This window comes from Perca flavescens, chromosome 14, assembly GCF_004354835.1.
Source record: "Perca flavescens isolate YP-PL-M2 chromosome 14, PFLA_1.0, whole genome shotgun sequence".
NCBI lineage: Eukaryota > Metazoa > Chordata > Actinopteri > Perciformes > Percidae > Perca > Perca flavescens.
In genome coordinates, this window is record NC_041344.1 from 5,701,581 (window position 1) to 5,721,098 (window position 19,518).

A 19,518-nucleotide genomic window follows, 5' to 3' on the forward strand; every position below is an offset into this window, starting at 1 on the left:
TTGGATTTATTACAGTACAAATATTACATATTGGACCTTTTAAAGGGTTAAACACGAGTGTTGCCACCAGGGTAGGAATATAAAAAAAAAAAATAATAATAATGTATCTGCCATTATAAATGCCGATACTGATAGTTTAGAAAATGCCTAATATCGGCCGATAATATCGGCCCGCCGATATATCGGTCGGGCTATAGTGTGAATGAGAGGCAAATTGTAAAGCGCTTTGTCTAGTAAGGTAGAAATATATAAATGCAGGCCATTATTTTAGATTAAAAAACAATGTATCAATGCATTCATTGAGTAAAAGACGACCATAAGTGACTACGTTTACAAGCTGTCAATTTTCGGGTTATGGTCGGGTTAAGGTCACTATTCGTGTTTCTGAAACATTCGGAATAACCTGTTTACATGCGTGAGCAGAGAGAGTTACTCCTGTATACATGGAATTTATAATCAATTGGCAATATCCCGATGTAAACGGCGATGCACGGTTAGCGTCTGGACGTACGGACAACCTTAAGACGCAATAACTTTTCGGTCATGTTCTTATAAATCTCACTATCTCGTTACTTTCTGCCGTCAACAAAAGACATTATATTCATGGTTTTCACCACACTAATAAAGAAATTGGTTTCCTCCTCGCTCCAAAAGTGTGGTGCTGTGCTGCGTCTCGCCATGTTTACCTCTACTTCTTGTTTACTTCTGGTATACTGCACGCAGGTTTTCTGCATTGACATATATATATATATATATATTATTATAGTATATCATTATTATTATAACTATGTTTTCTGGCGCATGCAAGAAGTTCCTCTACTCAAAAGACCAAGATTCCTTGCGAATAGAACATGCGCAGAACATAAATCAATGTTCCTTTTGATGGGGATATGCCGATATGCGCTTACATGACCAAAATTTCGGGTTAGAAAAGGGGTAACCCAGGTAGCATATTCGGGTTTTTAAAAACCGGAATATGAGCATATTCAGGTTTTTGCCGGTGTTTACATGGCCGTGCGCGACCGGGTTATTGCTAATATTCCGGTTTTGAACGGGTTATTGGCTGCTTGTAAACGTAGTCAGTGATGCACTTAAAAACTGGACCAATACAACAGCCAATAGATATGGGACAGACATGGAATAACGAGAAAAAAAACAAAAAACTTAAAGCTCAAGAATCTGCAGTATATAAATAAAATATCAGTATCACTTTACTGTAAAAATAAATAAATGAGTGGCTATAGTATCTTAGTAATGATTGTTCCCAATTTCTACAGACGATAGTCAAGGTCCAATCACTAGCTTTCTGGTGCTTAAAAGGCGTTTCACACAGTCTTCATCAGCAGATGAAGTTTTCCCACTTGTCATGGAGATGGATCTGTTGACATGCAAGCCCAGTAAATGTTGTTATGATTTTATCCAAATCGGTTCCAGGACTCATTGGTCCTTGTTGTCTTAAACGTTCAATATCATGGAACTGATTGAATCCTTTGAAACATAAATTGTGCCAACCAAGCCTGACGGTTTTGCACAAACAAATATGGTTTCATGGATGTTTTCAGGGAAAATAGGAAAATAGATCACAATCCAGAGACCACAGCTTCTTCATAGTTGTGGTCTCTCAAAACGTCGGCATATAAAACCAAACCGTAAATAAAGATAGGACATGAAATTGTTGGTGTGAAATCGCGTCTGGAGCTTATCACTGTAATTATGACTAAAGCGTAGGTTTTCCCATTCTCGTAGATGAACCTGGACCCGTTGCCACTAGTGACGCCAAACTGTTTGAGGGCTGATGTCAGACTCCCAGAGTCCCAGAGTCCCAGATGTGACCAGTACAACACTGCTGAGAACCTGACGCACGCCTTCCTGTACTCTCTCAGTACGCCTCATCAGGTTCCACCTCACACAAAACTAACATCCAGGTCCCCGTGGTCCCCCTGGTCCCCTCTGCTTTATGTGCTCACACATGTCACACACGTTTATTGACACAAGAATGTTTTTTTTTTTTTTCCTACTGCTCAAAAAAGATCAGAGCATCACAAAACTGCTACACTCATTTCCTCTATCTCTCTTTCACACGCTTATCTAAATCCTCTTCCGTAGAATTTTAGCTTATCCCCATCCCAGAGGACAGAAATGATAACACATTCATCTGAGATGTGTAAATTCAAAACTATTTCTTACACAGCTGTGGTTGTAGTGGTCCATCAGTGTTTCCCGCACGCCAACACTGTGTTTTTACCCATGATACACCTCCTTATTGTCCAACAGCACAATTTCATCATACGTGTTACTTTCCCAGACTTTTCACAGGTTTTTCTGTAATTTTAATTTCTTTTTTAGTTTTTTGGTATTTTTTGCTGTTCATTTTTCACATTATGTTGTAGAATGTGTAACCTTATTTTTATATATATATATATATATATATATATATATATATATATATATTTTTTTTTTTTTTTTTTTTTAAATATATTTAATTGTAAATCCCTTTCCTAAATAACACAAACAGGAAAAACGCTGTCCTTACCTGTTGTGATGTTCAAGGACTCTATATTGAGATGCAGCCATGGTCTGATGTCATGATGGTGCCCTGGCTTTATCGTAGCACTGTACATCCTAGTAGCAAGACTATCACTACCTTAACCTATCTGCTGCATGCAAAGTAGGACATTGGAAAAATGCATTGGTATGGTCAATTGGATTTTGGCCAGAGTTTCTCAGGAAATCCAATTTTTGATCACAAAACAGGAAATTAAAAGGCCGCTGCTATCTGCCTGTCTTCATCTCCTGCTGGGAAAATACACTTCCACTTTGTTACATGGACCTTATCTGCTTTTTAGCAAAATTCCACACGATTCTCTACACCAGACATTTGCACTATGACGACAAGAAATGGTTGCTAGGGAATTTAGGAAGTCACTCTGCACAGTATCTGCAAATTGTAATGAACCGATTTTCACCACACTCGGGGGTGCAGGTTCACATTAATTGCATCCCATTCTTATAGCTATTTCGATGCAAATGAGCAGACTCTACACTCACTTTTAATGTATTTTAAGTTTTTGGGCTGTAGTTCAAGTTCTTCTGAAGCGTCCAATACAAAATACAAAGTCTATAGAGTGTAGTTTAAAGTGATGTTTTGTGCGATGGTAACGTTTATTGCTCACTGAATAGAGAGACAATCCTTTTATGTAAAGGCTCTGATGATAAACGGGTTAAAGAGCCCCTATTATACTCCTTTTCAGCATCATATCTGTACTCTTGGGGCCCACTGCAATTGGTTAAATGCTTTGAGGTTTCTCATACTGGCCATTGCTGCAGCGCCTCTGTCTGAAACGCTCTGTCTGAGCTCTTGGCCCAGAAAGCCCAGTCGGCTCTGATTAGTCAGCTGGCCCACTCTACTCTATTGTAGCCTAATTGATTCAAACAATGGCTGGAAGGCTAATGCATTAAGACAATACAAAAGCTGACACAGAGTGGATGGCAGTAGGCCAGTATGATATTTTATACACTGCAGGGCTGATGATGGGAAAAGAGAATTAATGAGTTGGCTGCAGTTGTGGTGCTTTCTCTTCTCTCGAAATGACCTGGATTCCTCTGCTCCATATCTCACAGTTTGACATCAAGTAGCACAGGAAGAGATTGTCGGGGTGTAGTCGACCTTGTAGCCTGACTAAACTAAACTAACCACTTTCATTGGGCTCCCTTATCATCACTAATCACCAGCTGTCGGTTGTTGGAAGGGAACTGTTGGTTTTTACAGAACTGATGCTCTTGTTCTCTCTCTCTCTCATTAATGTCAAAGTGACACAGTGCAGCTGGTCACAATGATGGAAACAGACCTCAATAAGTCCTTTTTATAACCATGATTAGTGTATTTTCAGTAAAAGGGATAACACATACTCCAACAGAGAAGAGGGAATGTCTACTTCCTGTGCTGGACACACTGATAGAGGGACCCAGACGCAGGGCTTGCAGTAGGTGAATTGGTCGCGCTATTAACGTCATCGCTACACAATTTCTCAGTAAAACCAAAATCAATCATTCTTTTCTTTTTGCCATGGCTATATGATGCTAATTGCAGAATGGATTTCAAGGACTTTGCGCGCGGATTAATGGCCTCCAACGTTTATAGACGAAGAACAGCATGTATAGTTATCTTCATTGAAGTGATTTAGATTTCAATCCCCGTCATGCATGAATTAATGATATTTTTGCAATTTTACACATAATAATCCACGATGATCACATTACACAAAACTGAAATTGCATATCAAGGTGACACATTGTAAATATTTTTAGAGACCCCCAAAATTAAAAAAATCATGTCTTATTAAGGGGAGCCCATGTCTTAAGGGCAGCCAAGCTCCCCCGTAGCACCCTGGTGGAGACGAGAGCAATCAAACAGGCGGAAGAACACAAGACGGGAAGTAAAGCCCGACAAGACTAGGGAGAAAAGACAGACTTCAAAATAAGACAGGACACAGAACATATACAGAACACTCACAAACGTGACAGAAGTTTGTGCAAGTTAGAATCTACGGCCCAGACCACAGCTCCGAAAATATTCAGTACTCGCTGACTGTGTATTTAGAAATCCATGGCGCTGTCCATGGAGCTGAAGTAAAAGATGGATTTGTAATCCTGTCTTTTTTTCGCCCTCCTATCAGTTTCGTCTTGGATTTATAATATTCTCTAAACTATATACAGTAGCTAGGGCGGGTGGTATTAAAAAATACAGAACCGAAAGAGTTGTTCATGGGGTGAACGAAACGAACAAATCCATCCCCCCCCTGTTAAAAATGAACACATCACCTGCTGGTTATACCTTCTGTCTTTACACATTCAGTTAGCACATGTTACCACATCTAAAAACAACAACAAAAAATCACTGTTTGTCGTTGTTCTTGCAGATCCGAATGCGACAGCGGACCAGCAGTACGATACTCTCGTAATGAGTAACGTGGTGCCAATGTACCCCGAGTTCAAGAGTAAGTTTCTGGTTAATATCACGGCAAAAACTATACTGCACCACTTCCCCTTTTTCCCGTGAATTTAATCTTCTCTCCTCTGTTAGAGATCTGGGACTATTTTTACAGCACGCTGTTAAAGAAATATGCCTCTATCTACAACGGCATTAATGTGGTGACGGGCCCGGCCTTCGATTACAACCATGACGGCCAATACGACACTCCAGAGCAGATCCAGCAGTAAGTTTCATTTTCTTGTTCAACTGATAACGTTACCATTACCCCTTAGTCCGGATTTCCACTGAATGCAGAACGTCTGCGGACCGGCTCCGCTGCGTGTCTGCCGCGTGCTCCGCCGTCCGTTGATACCCACCAGGTCCGGATTTGTTGCTGCACGGCTGTGGCCATGACTCAAAACTGTAGTCACGAGGACCCACAAGTTCTCGCGAATTCATGTAGAACAGAACCACAAAAGCAACAGCAGTTTGTTTCCATCCAGAGGAGTAGAGGGGAAACAGCTCTGTGCTGTGTTTTCAAAGTGTAGTGCAGGGAAATATGATCCGCCGTGAGCACGGTGTATTTTATTTTGAAAATTAACCGGATGTTTTATTTTGTTTCTGTGCTCGACTTCCTGTCCCGCACTATCTGCCGTGTGCTAAATTGCTGCGGAGCTCTCTGTGCCGGAGTCGGAACGCAGCCGTTATGCAGCCAGTAGAAATACATACATTGACTTTAATGGAAACCTAATGACTCCGCCGCCGTTCCGCAGCCCATGGAAATTGGGGGTTATACTGTTTCTTCGTTTTCAATACAAACAGCCTTGATTTGTGCTCCACTGTGACATTTTTACTAAATCCACGGGGTTTAAAAAGGTACAAGGAATGTTTTCTATTCATCCCTGGAGCCCACTCAGTACATTTTCTCATGAATTCCATCATTTATTTGCTTTGACTTTCTACACAGTTCTATGATTAGGTTTAAATGCAACAAGTAGTCATCAAAGTCAGGTTTTGGCTCTTGTTTAGTCTGAATCCGACTCCTCGTCTCAGTCAGGGTCTGACGGATGCCCAACCACTTATGGCTGAATCTCTCCGATGTTTCTAGCCATCGTGATGGGCACTGCTATTTCCACCGGCCAACCAAGCGCGAGCTGCGGTTCTCATAAGGGACAATTTCTTGAATAACTCTACAGCATACAGGGCTATTTTAGACTATGCTAGGCTATAACTTTGTGTCAACAGTCTGTGTTTGGCCCTTTCCTGTTTCAACATGACAACGTGCCCCATGCACAAAATGTGTTTCCCTGTTTGGTGTGGAAGAACACGACACGCCTGTTGAGATGAACTAGACTGTGAGCAGCGGTGGAAGAAGTATTCAGATCCTTTACCTAAGTAAAAGTACCAAAACCACACTGTAAAAATACTCCACTGAAAATGTTACTTAAGTAAAAGTATGTAAGTATCATCAGGAAAATGTACAAAGTATTAAAAGTTAAAGTACTCGATGCAGAAAAATCCTCACATTTTAGAAAGAGTAAAGGATCCAAACAGTTGTGTGTTTAATGGTCTAATCACGTCAGCTGGACTTGTAGGCCGCTATATTGTTGGGTAGTTTAATTAATATTAAAACATCATATTTTATAAACTACATGTGTTTTGTGTGCAAAAATCTTAACTTGTAAAGTCACTAAAGCTGTCAGACTAATGTAGCGGAGGAAAAGGGACAATATTTCTCTCTGGAACGTAGCAGAGTAGAAGTAGATTGGCATGAAAAGACAAAAGTACAAGTACCTCAAATTTGTACTTAAGTAAATGAACTTAGTTACATTACGCCACCGGCTGCGAGCCAGACCTTATCACTTAACATCTGTGTTGGACCTCACTAATGCTCCTAATGTTGAATCGGAGCCAACCCCTGTTCAACATCTGGAGGAAAACCTGAACTCTGAAGAAATGAGGCTGTTTGGAGCAGCATAAGACTTTTTTTTTTTTTTTTTTTGTGCGACTCCAGGTTTGTGTCCGGAACAAACATCCCGATCCCCACACATTACTTTGCTGTGCTAACCAGCTGCGGGGACTCGGCCCAGCCAGTGACCACCTGTGCCGGCGGGCTGCAGACCGTGTCCTTCTTGCTGCCTCACAGACACGACAACTCAGAAAGCTGCAAAGTAAGAAACCACACCGTCACACATTTCCAATTCAAGATGACTCTTCAGTGCCTTCTCATAATGGGTCATTCATTTATTAAGCTGAACCTTTTTGTATGACTGAGCATGAAACTGCCTTTCCTGGTGACTGCTCCTGAACAAAGCAGCACTGTCTCCTGTTTCCTCCTGGGTGACGATCTTCCCATTTGTTGACACTAACGATGTTGTTTCTGTCAGTCCTTTGCCCATTCTTGGTTGAGACTGAATTTCCTGCTAGTGCTACACTGGACTTTCCACGTTCATTTTACCACGAGACTTCTAGATTCTAGACTTCTAGATTTCTAGAGCCTGTGTTGCTACACAATGACAAGTTAGAGTTAATCAAATTCAGGAGGGTTCATCCCTTTTGACAGCATGCATGTGCTTAGTGAATTGTAAATTGGATGGCAATTGTTCACATTAAAAAACTTAAATCTACTTATACTCCCTTATGCATGAATTGAAAATCGACAGAAGCACCGTGCAAAAAGGATAAGAGGCTGACAGCTTCTGGTAAACTCTCATAACTCAAAGCCAAGGCAAGATAAACATTTTCTTTTTTTAAAGAGAACTTTTTTGGGGCTTTTTTTCCCCTTTATTTAGACAGTGATAGTGGATAGACATGAGAGGGGGGATGACACGCAGCAAAGGTTAGCACTTCATCAGATTCAAACACGCGCCGCTGCAGCACTCAGCCTACATGGGGCAAACGCTCTTACTGGGTGAGCTACAGGCCGCCCCAAGATAAACATTTTTTACATTAATTATCGAGGGATAGGAAAGGTAGTAAGAAACAAAGAAAGAAAAAAGAAGCTTTACTACTGGAACATCAAAGAACCTAAGGATGCCTAGACCGTCCGGTATATTTCTAGAGATGAAGTACAAAGTTTGGTTTAATGGCAGTCCTATAAGAAAGGTCAGGAGATTACCAACAACATTGAGATAAATCATCTGGGTATTCTGGGTCTACCTACATGGAATCATCCTCTGGGGACCAAGAATATCTATGTGAAGGTTTCTGGTAATCCGGCCAGCACTTCTTGAACAAAGTCAACGAAATCCAGATCTTGCTGAGAGGTTTAATTGGACAAACCAGGTGGTGAAGAGACATTAGAACTGTTACGCCAAGGTGAGATGCAGCCATAGCAGGCAGGGGCGTAGCCATAATTTCACAAGTGAGGGGGACAGACACATTTTTATTGAAAGAGCCTCCACCATTTGTCCTTCCAAATCGCGGATTCCAAGTAGTCTACATGTTCATGTAGACTGATGAATGTATGATATATTCATGTATGATTGATGGAAACGCTGACGTTTCCATAAACCGTTCCATACTGTATTACTGCCGCATCTCGCCCAATGGGAGACCTGCTAACATTGAACCAGTTTAGGGGTGTCCAGGGGCATGCCTGCCCGGAGAACTTTTTGCCCGTAATAGGCCACATTTGGTGGCCTCTGACACACTATTCTATCATATACAGTGATCTAATGGTGCCTTCAAATCAGCTCAGATGTGTTAGGGTTAGGGTAAATGCGGGGGACATGTCCCCCAGCAAACAATTAGTTGACCTATCCAATTTGAAATGTTTTGGTCACTTTTTATTTTGCATTGACAGAGTTCACAAGCCGAATCCCATTGGGTCGAGGATCTCATGTGGTTCCACCAATCACGAGTCCGAGACGTCGAGTGGATCACAGGGTTGGATTTTTACCAGGGCAGCAGTCGGCCAATCCCGGAGCTGCTGAGGATGAAGACCCGCCCCACAGCCGCCATTCACAGGAAACAATGAAACGGCTCTTTTCCACAAGAAATCGCCACGACGAATATTCAATATCTGTAAAAGGGTTGAGTCCGTAGTCTCAAATTGTATTATCACTTCGCCAACACTGGACTGGAGGTATCGATTTTCCAACATAGTGACATTGTTTATTTGCTTTTCAATTTTTTGTAATATTAATTCTTCTTATTATATTCCTATTGTCATGATTTGTATCCTGTATTTAAGGGGTTGATTCATGCATAACCCAAACGGACAGAATGGGTATTTAAGCAGAAAACTATTTACAAATGTTTGTATATTTGCACCTCCTCTTGGCTCGGTTTTCAGGCTTTAGATCATCAGATCGTGATGGGAAACTTTGGCTGAAATTCAACAATCAGTCATCCAAGATTTTAGACCAACAAATAGTGAAACAATTGAATCAACCAAATGTTTATTTTTAATAAATATTTTAATTAAACAGGACACAGCCTCCCCCGCTTGCATTGTTAGACCATGAGGAGGATGGTAAGGGTTACAGGAACAAATAAGACCTCAGCCAGATTCTTTGTTTTCATAGATTAACTGATATAATGATTAATACCCCCCCGCTATGATATGGCTTGCTACCCACACTAGCTAACGGTAAAGTGCTGTTTTATTTGGCCTCCCCCCAATCACATTTGTTTGGATAAATCAATGTAACTAACCCCCTCCTGGGTTCGGGACAAACCTAAGAAAACAGAGATTCTTTGCATGTATTTGGCTGATTGTACAGAGAGAGAGAGAGAGAGAGAGAGATCTGGTCAAACAGCCAACATAAATGAATATCAGGCTGAGCAGCCAACATGTGCTCTAAATGTCACATCTCGTCCTCTGCAGAGAAACATTTGAACACATTCCGTAGAAATCCTCGTCTTGAATCATCAATCAGCACAATCACTGTGACTGAACAAACTTCCAAGGAAAACTAGACCCAAGCAGGGATTCAGAATTTTGAAGTTTTCAAACGGTCAAAGTGATCTCATTTTGACTGTAGAATAACCTCTCGCAGTAGACGTGTCATTCTACACATTGTTTTTAATTGAATGACCGCTTGGTGACAGTGGAAGAAGACCGATGTATGTTTGTAAGCGTTGGTATCTGACTTGACCAATGGCATCTCACTGAAGTAAATGGATTAGGGTTGGGGTAGTGTGACGGCCCTACCAACCCGCCAGCATTTAAAGTGGGGTAATGGGTTTGGTTTTTACAAATAACCACAAACACATTTTCTTTAGATATGTTTATTCTTTTCACAAATGAAGCTAACATTTCCAATCTGAGTGCATGCATTTTGGTTAATAATAGTATTCATTTGATTAGAATTGTCAGTGATTTGTACCCGTCTTTGGTTTCTCCACATGCTGCTGCTGCTGAGCCATCTGCCAATGGGAGAGCTGTTGTTTGAAACTGCCTTTTATACTCCACCACAGGAAGTGGAAGGAACCAACTCTTGGCAGTGGGCAGGGGGACTACAAAATATTTAACAACACAGCAGCATGTGGATAATTTGTTTGGGTTGGATTCATATTGGGTTTTGGTAGTGTTTCTTTCTATAGTAATTTCTTATGGTTGGTTGTGGGGTTTAATAGGGCTCTTGGTAATTGTAGTAAATTACATTTTCTTCCATTTGTGTTTGGGGTAGGCTAGCCATGGTGTATATATACCCCTCTCTCCAGTCTCCCTGGAGGTCAGGTTCTGTTATTTTAAGTACTTTTGTTTGAAACTTTAATGGATATGGCTGGCGAAAATAAAGCCTAAACTTTTCTGAACAACAACCGTGTGTCCTTGCCTATACTGCTTGGTCCCTGACAAGTAGTCTATATATATCGACGACATTTCATTTCCGGGATTGGCATGTCCCGTCTCCCTCTGCTTTCTTTGTGTTGGCGTTCTAAACTCCGGTGGATTTATGAGGACTATGTTTAACTGCTACTCAGATCTCTGCAGGGAGAGATCAGCAGGGTTCCCTCTGGCAGCTTTTATACTTCCCTCCCAAGCCCCACTATGTGACCCCAGCTTTTAAACTTCAGCCAATTGGCTACATTTTTCAGTGCCCTTTGCAGCCACACTGTTTTGTAACACAACAATCTATTGAAATGTGAGAATCTTTGCAAGCACTTATTAGAATGTCGAACATCTCAAATTGTGAAATTATGAAAAGCTACTTTAAGGGTGTAGAGTGAACATGTTGCATGCAATAAAGCCAATATGTCTAGAATTCATTTTTTTGAATATTCCTGGTGGCATACATTTTAAGTTTGTGCGAAAATGAGGAAAAAACCTCAGTAAACTTTGGTGCTGTCTGTCAATTTTACCTTTAACTTAGCACATTTGCAAACATTAACAGTGTGTTGTATTAAGAACAAGATTGGACTCGTATGACCTCTGAGTCATGCACCAAGCCAAGATAAATCCTAAAACAGGTTAGTAGTCACTCAGCAACTATTCAGATATTTATATCCTGTTTGAAAAAAGTATGTGTTTTGGATTTAGCAGCAAACTCATTCATTCATGATGGATGAGACCAAGATGAAGCTAATGTACAGTGTTAATATCTGGATATTTACTTCTCTACACAGGTTTGTGTCAGTGTCTTGTCGCTGGTTGATTCACTTATTTATACAGTATATGTATATATAGGCCCGTATGTAAACACAACACTGTAGGTGGTCTGATAGTACCAAAAACACACTGTGGTGATGAGACAGTAATAGATCTTTGTCTGTGTCAGTTAGTTGAAAATAAAGAATTCTCTGGAAATTAATCCAAGCTCTGGTATTCAGGAGGGGAAAGGGATATTTTCTGCTGAATAGACAGTCACAGGAGACACTTTAAATTGGATATGTGTGGTTCAGTCAGTCTGGCACGCTGGATGATCCTCCTTATTTAACCCTTGTGTGGTGTTTGGGTCTGTGGAACCCATTTTCAATGTTTGCTAAAAGAAAAATTATGCTATTTATTCTAACTCGAACTCACTGGCCTTGGCTCATTTTCTGTGAAGAACATGAAAAAATTACTTATTTTCAATGACTGCCATGGTACACCCCCAACCCACCCCCCCCTTCACATAACTATGAGGTGTATGAGTGTATTTAAATGTAGGTGCTATGAAACCTTGTCTTTCTGCACCTGCTATTCCCACACAAAGTTACAAAATTGTTAGATTTCAAGCACTTTCACCTGCACCAATAATGATCAAAAATGATCATATGATCATAAATGTGATCTCACAGGGGTAAATGGCAAATATGAACCATAAATGATCTATATGTCATTGGTAATTGAGCTAAAGTAAACATCTATTAAGTATTTTTACATAAATTGTTATGGCTGTATCGATTTAAAAGCCTAATATTGTGGTGTGTCCACCAGACCCCGGGGAACATTGGCTGTGGAACAAAAATATGAACACCACACAAGGGTTAACCTCAAGAAGTGCAATTGTTGTCATCTTTTCAAAGATGTTGGGTGGTGATGGCGCAGTGGATATGACACATTCCACTGTCATACATCAAGCAATGTGTCCCCGAGCAAGATATTTAACCCTTAGTTGATCCAGAGACGTGTGACCTCTGACATATATAGCAATTGTAAATCGCTTTGGATAAAAGCGTCAGCTAGATGACATGTCATGACATGTAATGTAATGTAATGTTACTGCAAGACATCCCATAACAAGGAGACGCCAAGTCAAGTTGGGACAAGTGTTCTAACCAATTAAACCTGGAGTTCATACTGTAGTCCACCCCACATGAGTAGGTTGTGAGAGGTTACAAAACAATACTTTACCTCAACGCTTTCTGATGATCGGCTTTGTACGATTATAGTATGAATTCATTAGGCTGGATGCCAGCCGAACTTAGCCCCGCCCACAACCTTTGAGGTCGGGAAGTTCGGTCTGGACTTGGTCCATTGTGCAGCAGCTACGCTCGAACACGAGCTGTTCGGACCAATCAAATTGTCAGGGCGGGCTTTATACGATGATGGACAGATGATCAACAGTAATGTAATCAACCACGTCACCAAAGAGCGCTCGGGTTGAATTTGTTTACAACAAAGATGGCTGCCGCTGGAGAATTGAGATGTGTAGATTCTGAAATCGCGTCTGTTATAGAAGATATCAACAGATCGTTCATTTTAAAAGAGGAACAGAGAACCGCCATCAAGGCATTTGTCGATCGGGAAGATGTTTTTGCCGTCCTTCCTACGGGATTCGGCAAAAGTTTATTTCATCAGCTGGCCCCGATGGTTGATAAGAACATGGGGCGCATACGTCACATACTCTGTTGCTCTGATTGGTTGTAGGTCTATCCGTTGCTCTGATTGGTTGTAGGTCTATCCGTTGCTCTGATTGGTTGTAGGTCTATCCGTTGCTCTGATTGGTTGTAGGTCTATCCGTTGCTCTGATTGGTTGTAGGTCTATCCAATTGAGTGCAGAGGCATTTTCTTTCCTGGTTTTCGTTTGGAACACGCCTCATAATCACAGCCCAATGGAGCAGCATCAGACTCCTATTCTGACTAGAATCTGGCTATGGCTATTAATCAGGCTATGAATTCATGTGGTATCCTACAAAATTAGGCGATCAGGCCGTCGCTAGTTGAGTTCAGCTGACTAAAGGGTCGCAGTGAGTCGGGTATATGCATATCAGGTCATGTGGTGGCAACAGTTAAGTTTAGGCACTAAAACGACCAGTGAAGGAAAAAGATCATGGTTTGGATTATAATATTAAGTAGAGACTTATCATGTAGTTGAAACACAGCATTTAATCTCTCTCTTTTACCCCCATTCACCCCAAACACTCAGCAGCTAATCCTAATACCTGTGGTCGGAACCTCTTCAAGGGTTGGAAGATTATTTCCAAGATAAATAAACAAGAAAAAACAAAAACGTTCATCTCTTCAAGCCTCTTAAAGTGCTTATATTATGAAAAAAAAAAAATCTCTTTTTCTGGGATTTGGGGGCTTATTTTGTGTCTTTGGTGATTCCACATGCATACAAACTTGGAAAGTTGTTGGCTGAAGTTGTTTAAACAGCTAGCTAGCTGATATGATCCTTACCTAGCTACTGCACATGTGCGACTGCCAACAAAGATGGTACAGCAGTGAGATGTCTCGCTCTGTAGCTGAAACAGAGAGCTCAACACACAGTGTGAAAAGAGGAGCTGCAGCAATGTGCAGTAAAACAAAAAATATGGTGTTTTTTCAAAATTCAACCATGTAAACCTATTCTGGTACAACCTCAAAATACAATTATGAACCTGAAAATGAGCATTATATGGGCACTTTAAACATTTTCAAATAAAACAGCCTTCAAAAGGAAATCAACTATAATATGAATAATCTTTTCCAGGCCTAACATATAAATAAGAGTGCAGATCCTGTATTTTAAGGCCTACCTGCATTGATATGTTTTGATGGAAACATGAACGTTTAGATTTGTAAATGTTTTCAATTTTTAAACGCAGCAATAAAACCGAGCTGTAAAAGCTGACACGCAGCAGGTACTACGAATGTATTGCAGTAAATGGTGATTTCCATAGTAACCCACTGCTTTTACAGGCCCATCCGATCAGCTGCAGGGACCAATCGCTACCAAATGGACATCCGGTGAAGGGCTGCGTGCCGTTTGAAAAACAGGATACACCTATGTGTGAGGAAGACAAACAGAGAAGAGAGGAGAAGGTGGGGGGATCATAATTAGGCAAATGGAAAACACCCTTGTGTTGTCTTCCAGTCGACTCTGTACTTGTCGTCCTGAAAAATTAATGCTTTGTTTGATGTTTTTGTCTCTTTTATCAACACTTTTGTCTCTTTCTTTCAATGTTTTTTGGCTCTTTTTTTGACGTTTTCACGCTTCTTTTCACTACCATGTATGAACACCACTAACCCCAACTTGTTACCAGTTCTACATTTACTACATTTTTGGAATTCATGGTCAATACACCTCATTTATAGGCAATTATACCTAATTCTTGAGTTAAAAAGCAGAAATTATTAATTATTTAGACTCATATTGAAGGAAGGATAATTACAGAAGGGTAAATGTCAATGTTCAGTCTGGTTTTTAAACTTTTTTTTTTCAAATGCAATTTTTCTTTTTCTTTTTTTATAAAACACCCAAAAGTCAATGAAAAGTAGAGCTCCTATCTTTTGTTGTACTTGCGAAGCGCGAGGTGTGGAATCATCCATGTTATTTTTGGGTAATTAAAATTAGGTAGTTAAAAGGAAACCCATATTTCTGATATAGACGGAGTCTCCTGATAGCATTGTCGCTGTTAGGGCGGGACAAATGACAGATTTATCATTCTAATTGGTAGAGATTTGTGACCTAATTTTCTCAATTCCCCATCTAAACTCCCATCCACCTTTTAACATGAGCACAGGTCTAATCAGCCAGAATTATTAAGATAACCTGTATGGGGTGTTCAGAGGCTTTAGCCTTTGTGTTGTCCTTTTGGGTCCCAGTGACAACACAAGGTTTATGTCCTTCTGTTTATTTTGTTGAGAACTGCTCTCTAAATTGCTCTCTAAAGAGCACATTTAAACACAGTTTAAGCCAGGCACGGCATAATGGGTGGGCCTGACGGTCCTAGGCCCACCCACTTTTCAACAGGCCCACCCAAAACATTTCCTCAAAAAACATTAATTAATTAATATATTATAATTTGGTGAAGAATTATTAAAAATCGGCAAATAATGTCATAATTTGTGCTAAAATTGTCTAAATGTTTAGTTTTCAAAAACAATTTAAAAAAACTGGTCATGTCTATTTTTATGTTTCTGCGCAAGTTCAGCAGACAGTGAGGTTCGGATCGGATGTAGCTTGTCGGTATGCTAGGCTAGCTCCCAGTGATCTGAGAGTGTGAAAATCATATCCAGTAAAGGACAAGGTTGCAACAGCCGTTGTTTAGGTACCTTAAACATGCACAAATGTTCTCAGAGTCATTGCTGCAACCAGGAGATGAAGGAGAGCTGAGATCCACAACGCCGAGCACATCTTTGTCTCGGACACCGCAGGATGCTAACGCGGCTAACGCGGCTAGCGCCGGTGCTAGTGCCTTTGCCTTTGCCTCTGCCTCGCGAGTGGATGATATAGCTCCTACAGATATAGCCCTGTGGATCGGTCTTCCGTGGATGAGCCCGCAACTCAACCAGTGCTAAAGTATCCAGTTACTTCTTCTTTAGGGAGTTTAATTGTGTAGGACCGCCAGAGGATAACAGTAAGGTATGTGGCTACTCTGCCTGTATTGTATTATGTCGTTATATGAGATATATGGATTCAAATAATCAATTCATAACCCGCTACAGAAGCTGAAGGCGCAGTTCTATTTCTATAACAGCTTGTTACTGTTGTCAAGTTGTTTTTTCCCTCATGGTTTTCTCTTGTTATGGCCAATAATGCTTTAGGGCTATTTATGCGATTTATTTATTTTTGTTAAACATGTTTTTAACATGAATCATCACACTAAAGTAAGGAAATACGTTGAGTCTTGTTTTACATGACAGATGACGTTGTCAATGAACATGTTCTGTGGCCGAGTATTGATTGAAACTGTCGGGCAGTTTTGTTGATCTGTATATTGTTGAAAACTTAAAACAATTGAAAAGAATTGTGAAATATTCGGCCTCATGTTATACGAGCAGAACTAAACTATGTTTTGGGGAAAATATTAGATTCCTGACCACTTTTACAGTCGATAGGCCTTAGGTTAGGAGAGATGCGCTATAGCACAGCCAGGTATGGTGGTAATGGAGAGTCCAAAGCGCTCTTCTTTTGGGCAGAACCAAGGAGAGCGATCGCGGATAGGTCCGTCCTTTGCACCAAACCTTTTCACAATGCAACAACATATAAATAGCATCAAGCTATTACAATCTTTATTATGTAAGCACATATAATATAAATAACAGTATATTAGCCAGTCATTTTTATTAGGTTAAACAGGGATTTGATAACGTTTTTAATTTAAGGCCCACCCACAATTGGTCTGGCCCATCCAAAACTGGAATCCTGGCACCGTGCCTGGTTTAAGCTGACCAAAATGCTGTACAAACAAGCACTAAGGTGCTTTTGTGTTGTCCTTTGGGTCACCGGGACCCGAAGGACAAGGTTACACAAGGTTTTAAGTGTTCCGGTGAGCCAGCATGCACGACACCAGACACCTGAGGTCAAAGCAGCCAAATGGATATGTATTTGCTTACAAATTTTAAAAGGATGGTAGATGGAAGCCAGATATCTAAAACAAACTCCCAGTGTTTGCTATCTGAAGGTTGCAACTGGCAACCATTCTCTCACAGGAAACTCACTCCTGCACATGCGGGAGGGGGGGGATGAAAGAGCCCACTTCTTCTCCTGTACAAACTGCCAGGTCTGGTTAATAGCATATATTGATGGTGTCCAGAGGAGGAATTGTAATAACTCTAGTGATCCCCCATCGCTCTTCTTCCACCACCACCACCAGGTTAAAATGTCTTTGGTGTATGACCAAATACCTGCAACACTAATGCCATCCCCATCAGCCTCAGCTGTACTTTGTGTTTTGAGCTAACGTGCAAATGTTGCACCCAGGGCTACTAGTGCCTTAACATAACCATGACAATGTTGAATAATTCTGTAGTTGTAGCAGATTTCGTGTCGCAGGATCAGATATTTTGGTAGGGAAAAGACTGAAAAATATTGTCGGTGAACGTTCAAAAGCAAAAATGTTCGAGTTGCCAGATCTGTTAATTAAAAGTTATAAATAAACATTTCAAGGAGACATGGTTGTTTCTACAGGCAGCTGTAGGGGAATAAGATTAATCAGTTGGTGAATAAAAACATGTTCATGTCCTGATGGGAAATGACAATATAGGATACGAAACCACAAAACAGTCTTGATGGCTTGTTTCCTAACACCGGTGCTAAAACGATATCGGTGCCTGATCCCAAACAGAAGAGCACAAAACCACAAATCGGCGACATTAAAGCTATATATATATATATATATATATATAAATTAAAGCTATAGTGCGTAGTTTCTGTCCCCCCCATGAGGAATTCTAAGTAATGTCAACAAAACTGTCGGCACGTCCACATGATACAAGCCTTCCGTGATCGCGCACCACCTCCATCCCTCCTCCACGCAGTTGCTAGTAGCCAAGGAGGACACGGAGGATTACACAAACATGATGGACTCTTCAGAAGACGGAATAATCTTCAGAGTTTCTGCGCGGGAAAGTCGCCGGAAGAAACAATCTTCTGAACATAGTCATACTGAGAAATCCAAAGAGAGTTGTGTGGAGCTGATAGTCTTAATTAGCTTTGTAGCATCTCATTTGGTAATGGCTTGAATGTAACGGACGTTCGTTAATATCAAAACGTTAAGCACTAAAGCTTTAAGGAGCTGTTTCTGCTGACAGAACAGGTAGTTCTGGATGGATACTTGCTTAAATCGCTGGCATGAACCATGGACGGATTTCTGAACGGGGCCTACCGGCTACATGCCCAGGGGCCCAAAGTGTCTGGGGCCCCCTGGCCTTTATCTGGGACGCACATCCTGACCACAAAGAGATGCAAAATGACAGACAGAAACTTAAAACAACTACAAAGAGATGAGAAAAAGCTACAAACAGGGGAAAAACTATTTCAAAAAACACAAAGTGACCACAAAGAAACACAAAACCGAAAAAAGCTGCATACCGACAAAGAGACATTAACAAAAAGAGGAAAAAGCAAGTCTGTGTCTTTCTCCTACGTAGGAGAGGTGGTGGGAACTGTTGCTGTTCATGCTGTCTGTACCAAGGAGCCAATTGTGACATAATCCACCCATGCTCTGAACTTCAATTGACGTTGACTGGGGTTTTCAAGTTTATTTTTTTTTTCTTCATTTCTTTTGAAAAATTATTTTGGGTTAACATGAGAATAGACTCCGTATTTTTATATTCTTGACATACATTTTTTTTTATTTATTTATTTTTATCTCGAACAATCAACATAAAATTAAATTTAAATTAAAACCACAAAATAAAACAATCAGAATTTACCAGAAACCAAAAAAAAGCAAATACCTTATTTGGTCCTGCCCCTACTTCACAATATCATATTATTCCAAAACAAATAGATATGCAAAGGCAGCATACAATCTTTCAGTTCTTACAATAACTTACGCAAGGCAACAATATACAACGATATCTTTTACATTACAGTTCCATTCCTATGTTTTGGTCTATTCTTCTCTGTATTGGTCAAGTAATGATTTCTTGAATGTATTTTTGAACTGAATGATCTCATGGCTCACATACATGTGTTTGCATGGGGGGATTTCAGAGTTTTTAAAAAAGTCTGCCAGACGGTTTATTTAGTCTTGAAGTACCGTATGACTTGACGGCTGCAGCTGAGTGGGTTTCCTTATCAAGTATGATCAACATTGGTGCTCTCATTACACTACCTTTTAGGGCAGGGTGGCTCATGTCGTGCCAATAATAAGGATCCTTTCAGACAAATTTCCTCAGGAAGATTTGTTTTGACTGTACATCTGTGTGTAGGTGTGAGAATGAAACCGCAAGTAAAACCAAA

General features: G+C 40.5%; 1 protein-coding gene across 1 annotated transcript in view; it reads left to right on the forward strand.

Moving 5' to 3' along the window:
* Positions 1-9,715, forward strand: part of LOC114568534 (venom phosphodiesterase 1) — a 50,983-nt gene extending 41,268 nt beyond the window's left edge. Inside the window, exons 20-24 of the mRNA XM_028598150.1 lie at positions 1,747-1,882; positions 4,920-4,997; positions 5,084-5,216; positions 6,987-7,143; positions 8,778-9,715. Of these exons, the coding sequence (XP_028453951.1) occupies positions 1,747-1,882; positions 4,920-4,997; positions 5,084-5,216; positions 6,987-7,143; positions 8,778-8,951 (678 nt within the window). The 3' untranslated portion in view covers positions 8,952-9,715. The remainder of the gene's footprint in view (positions 1-1,746; positions 1,883-4,919; positions 4,998-5,083; positions 5,217-6,986; positions 7,144-8,777) is intronic.
* The last annotated feature ends 9,803 nt before the right edge of the window (positions 9,716-19,518 follow it).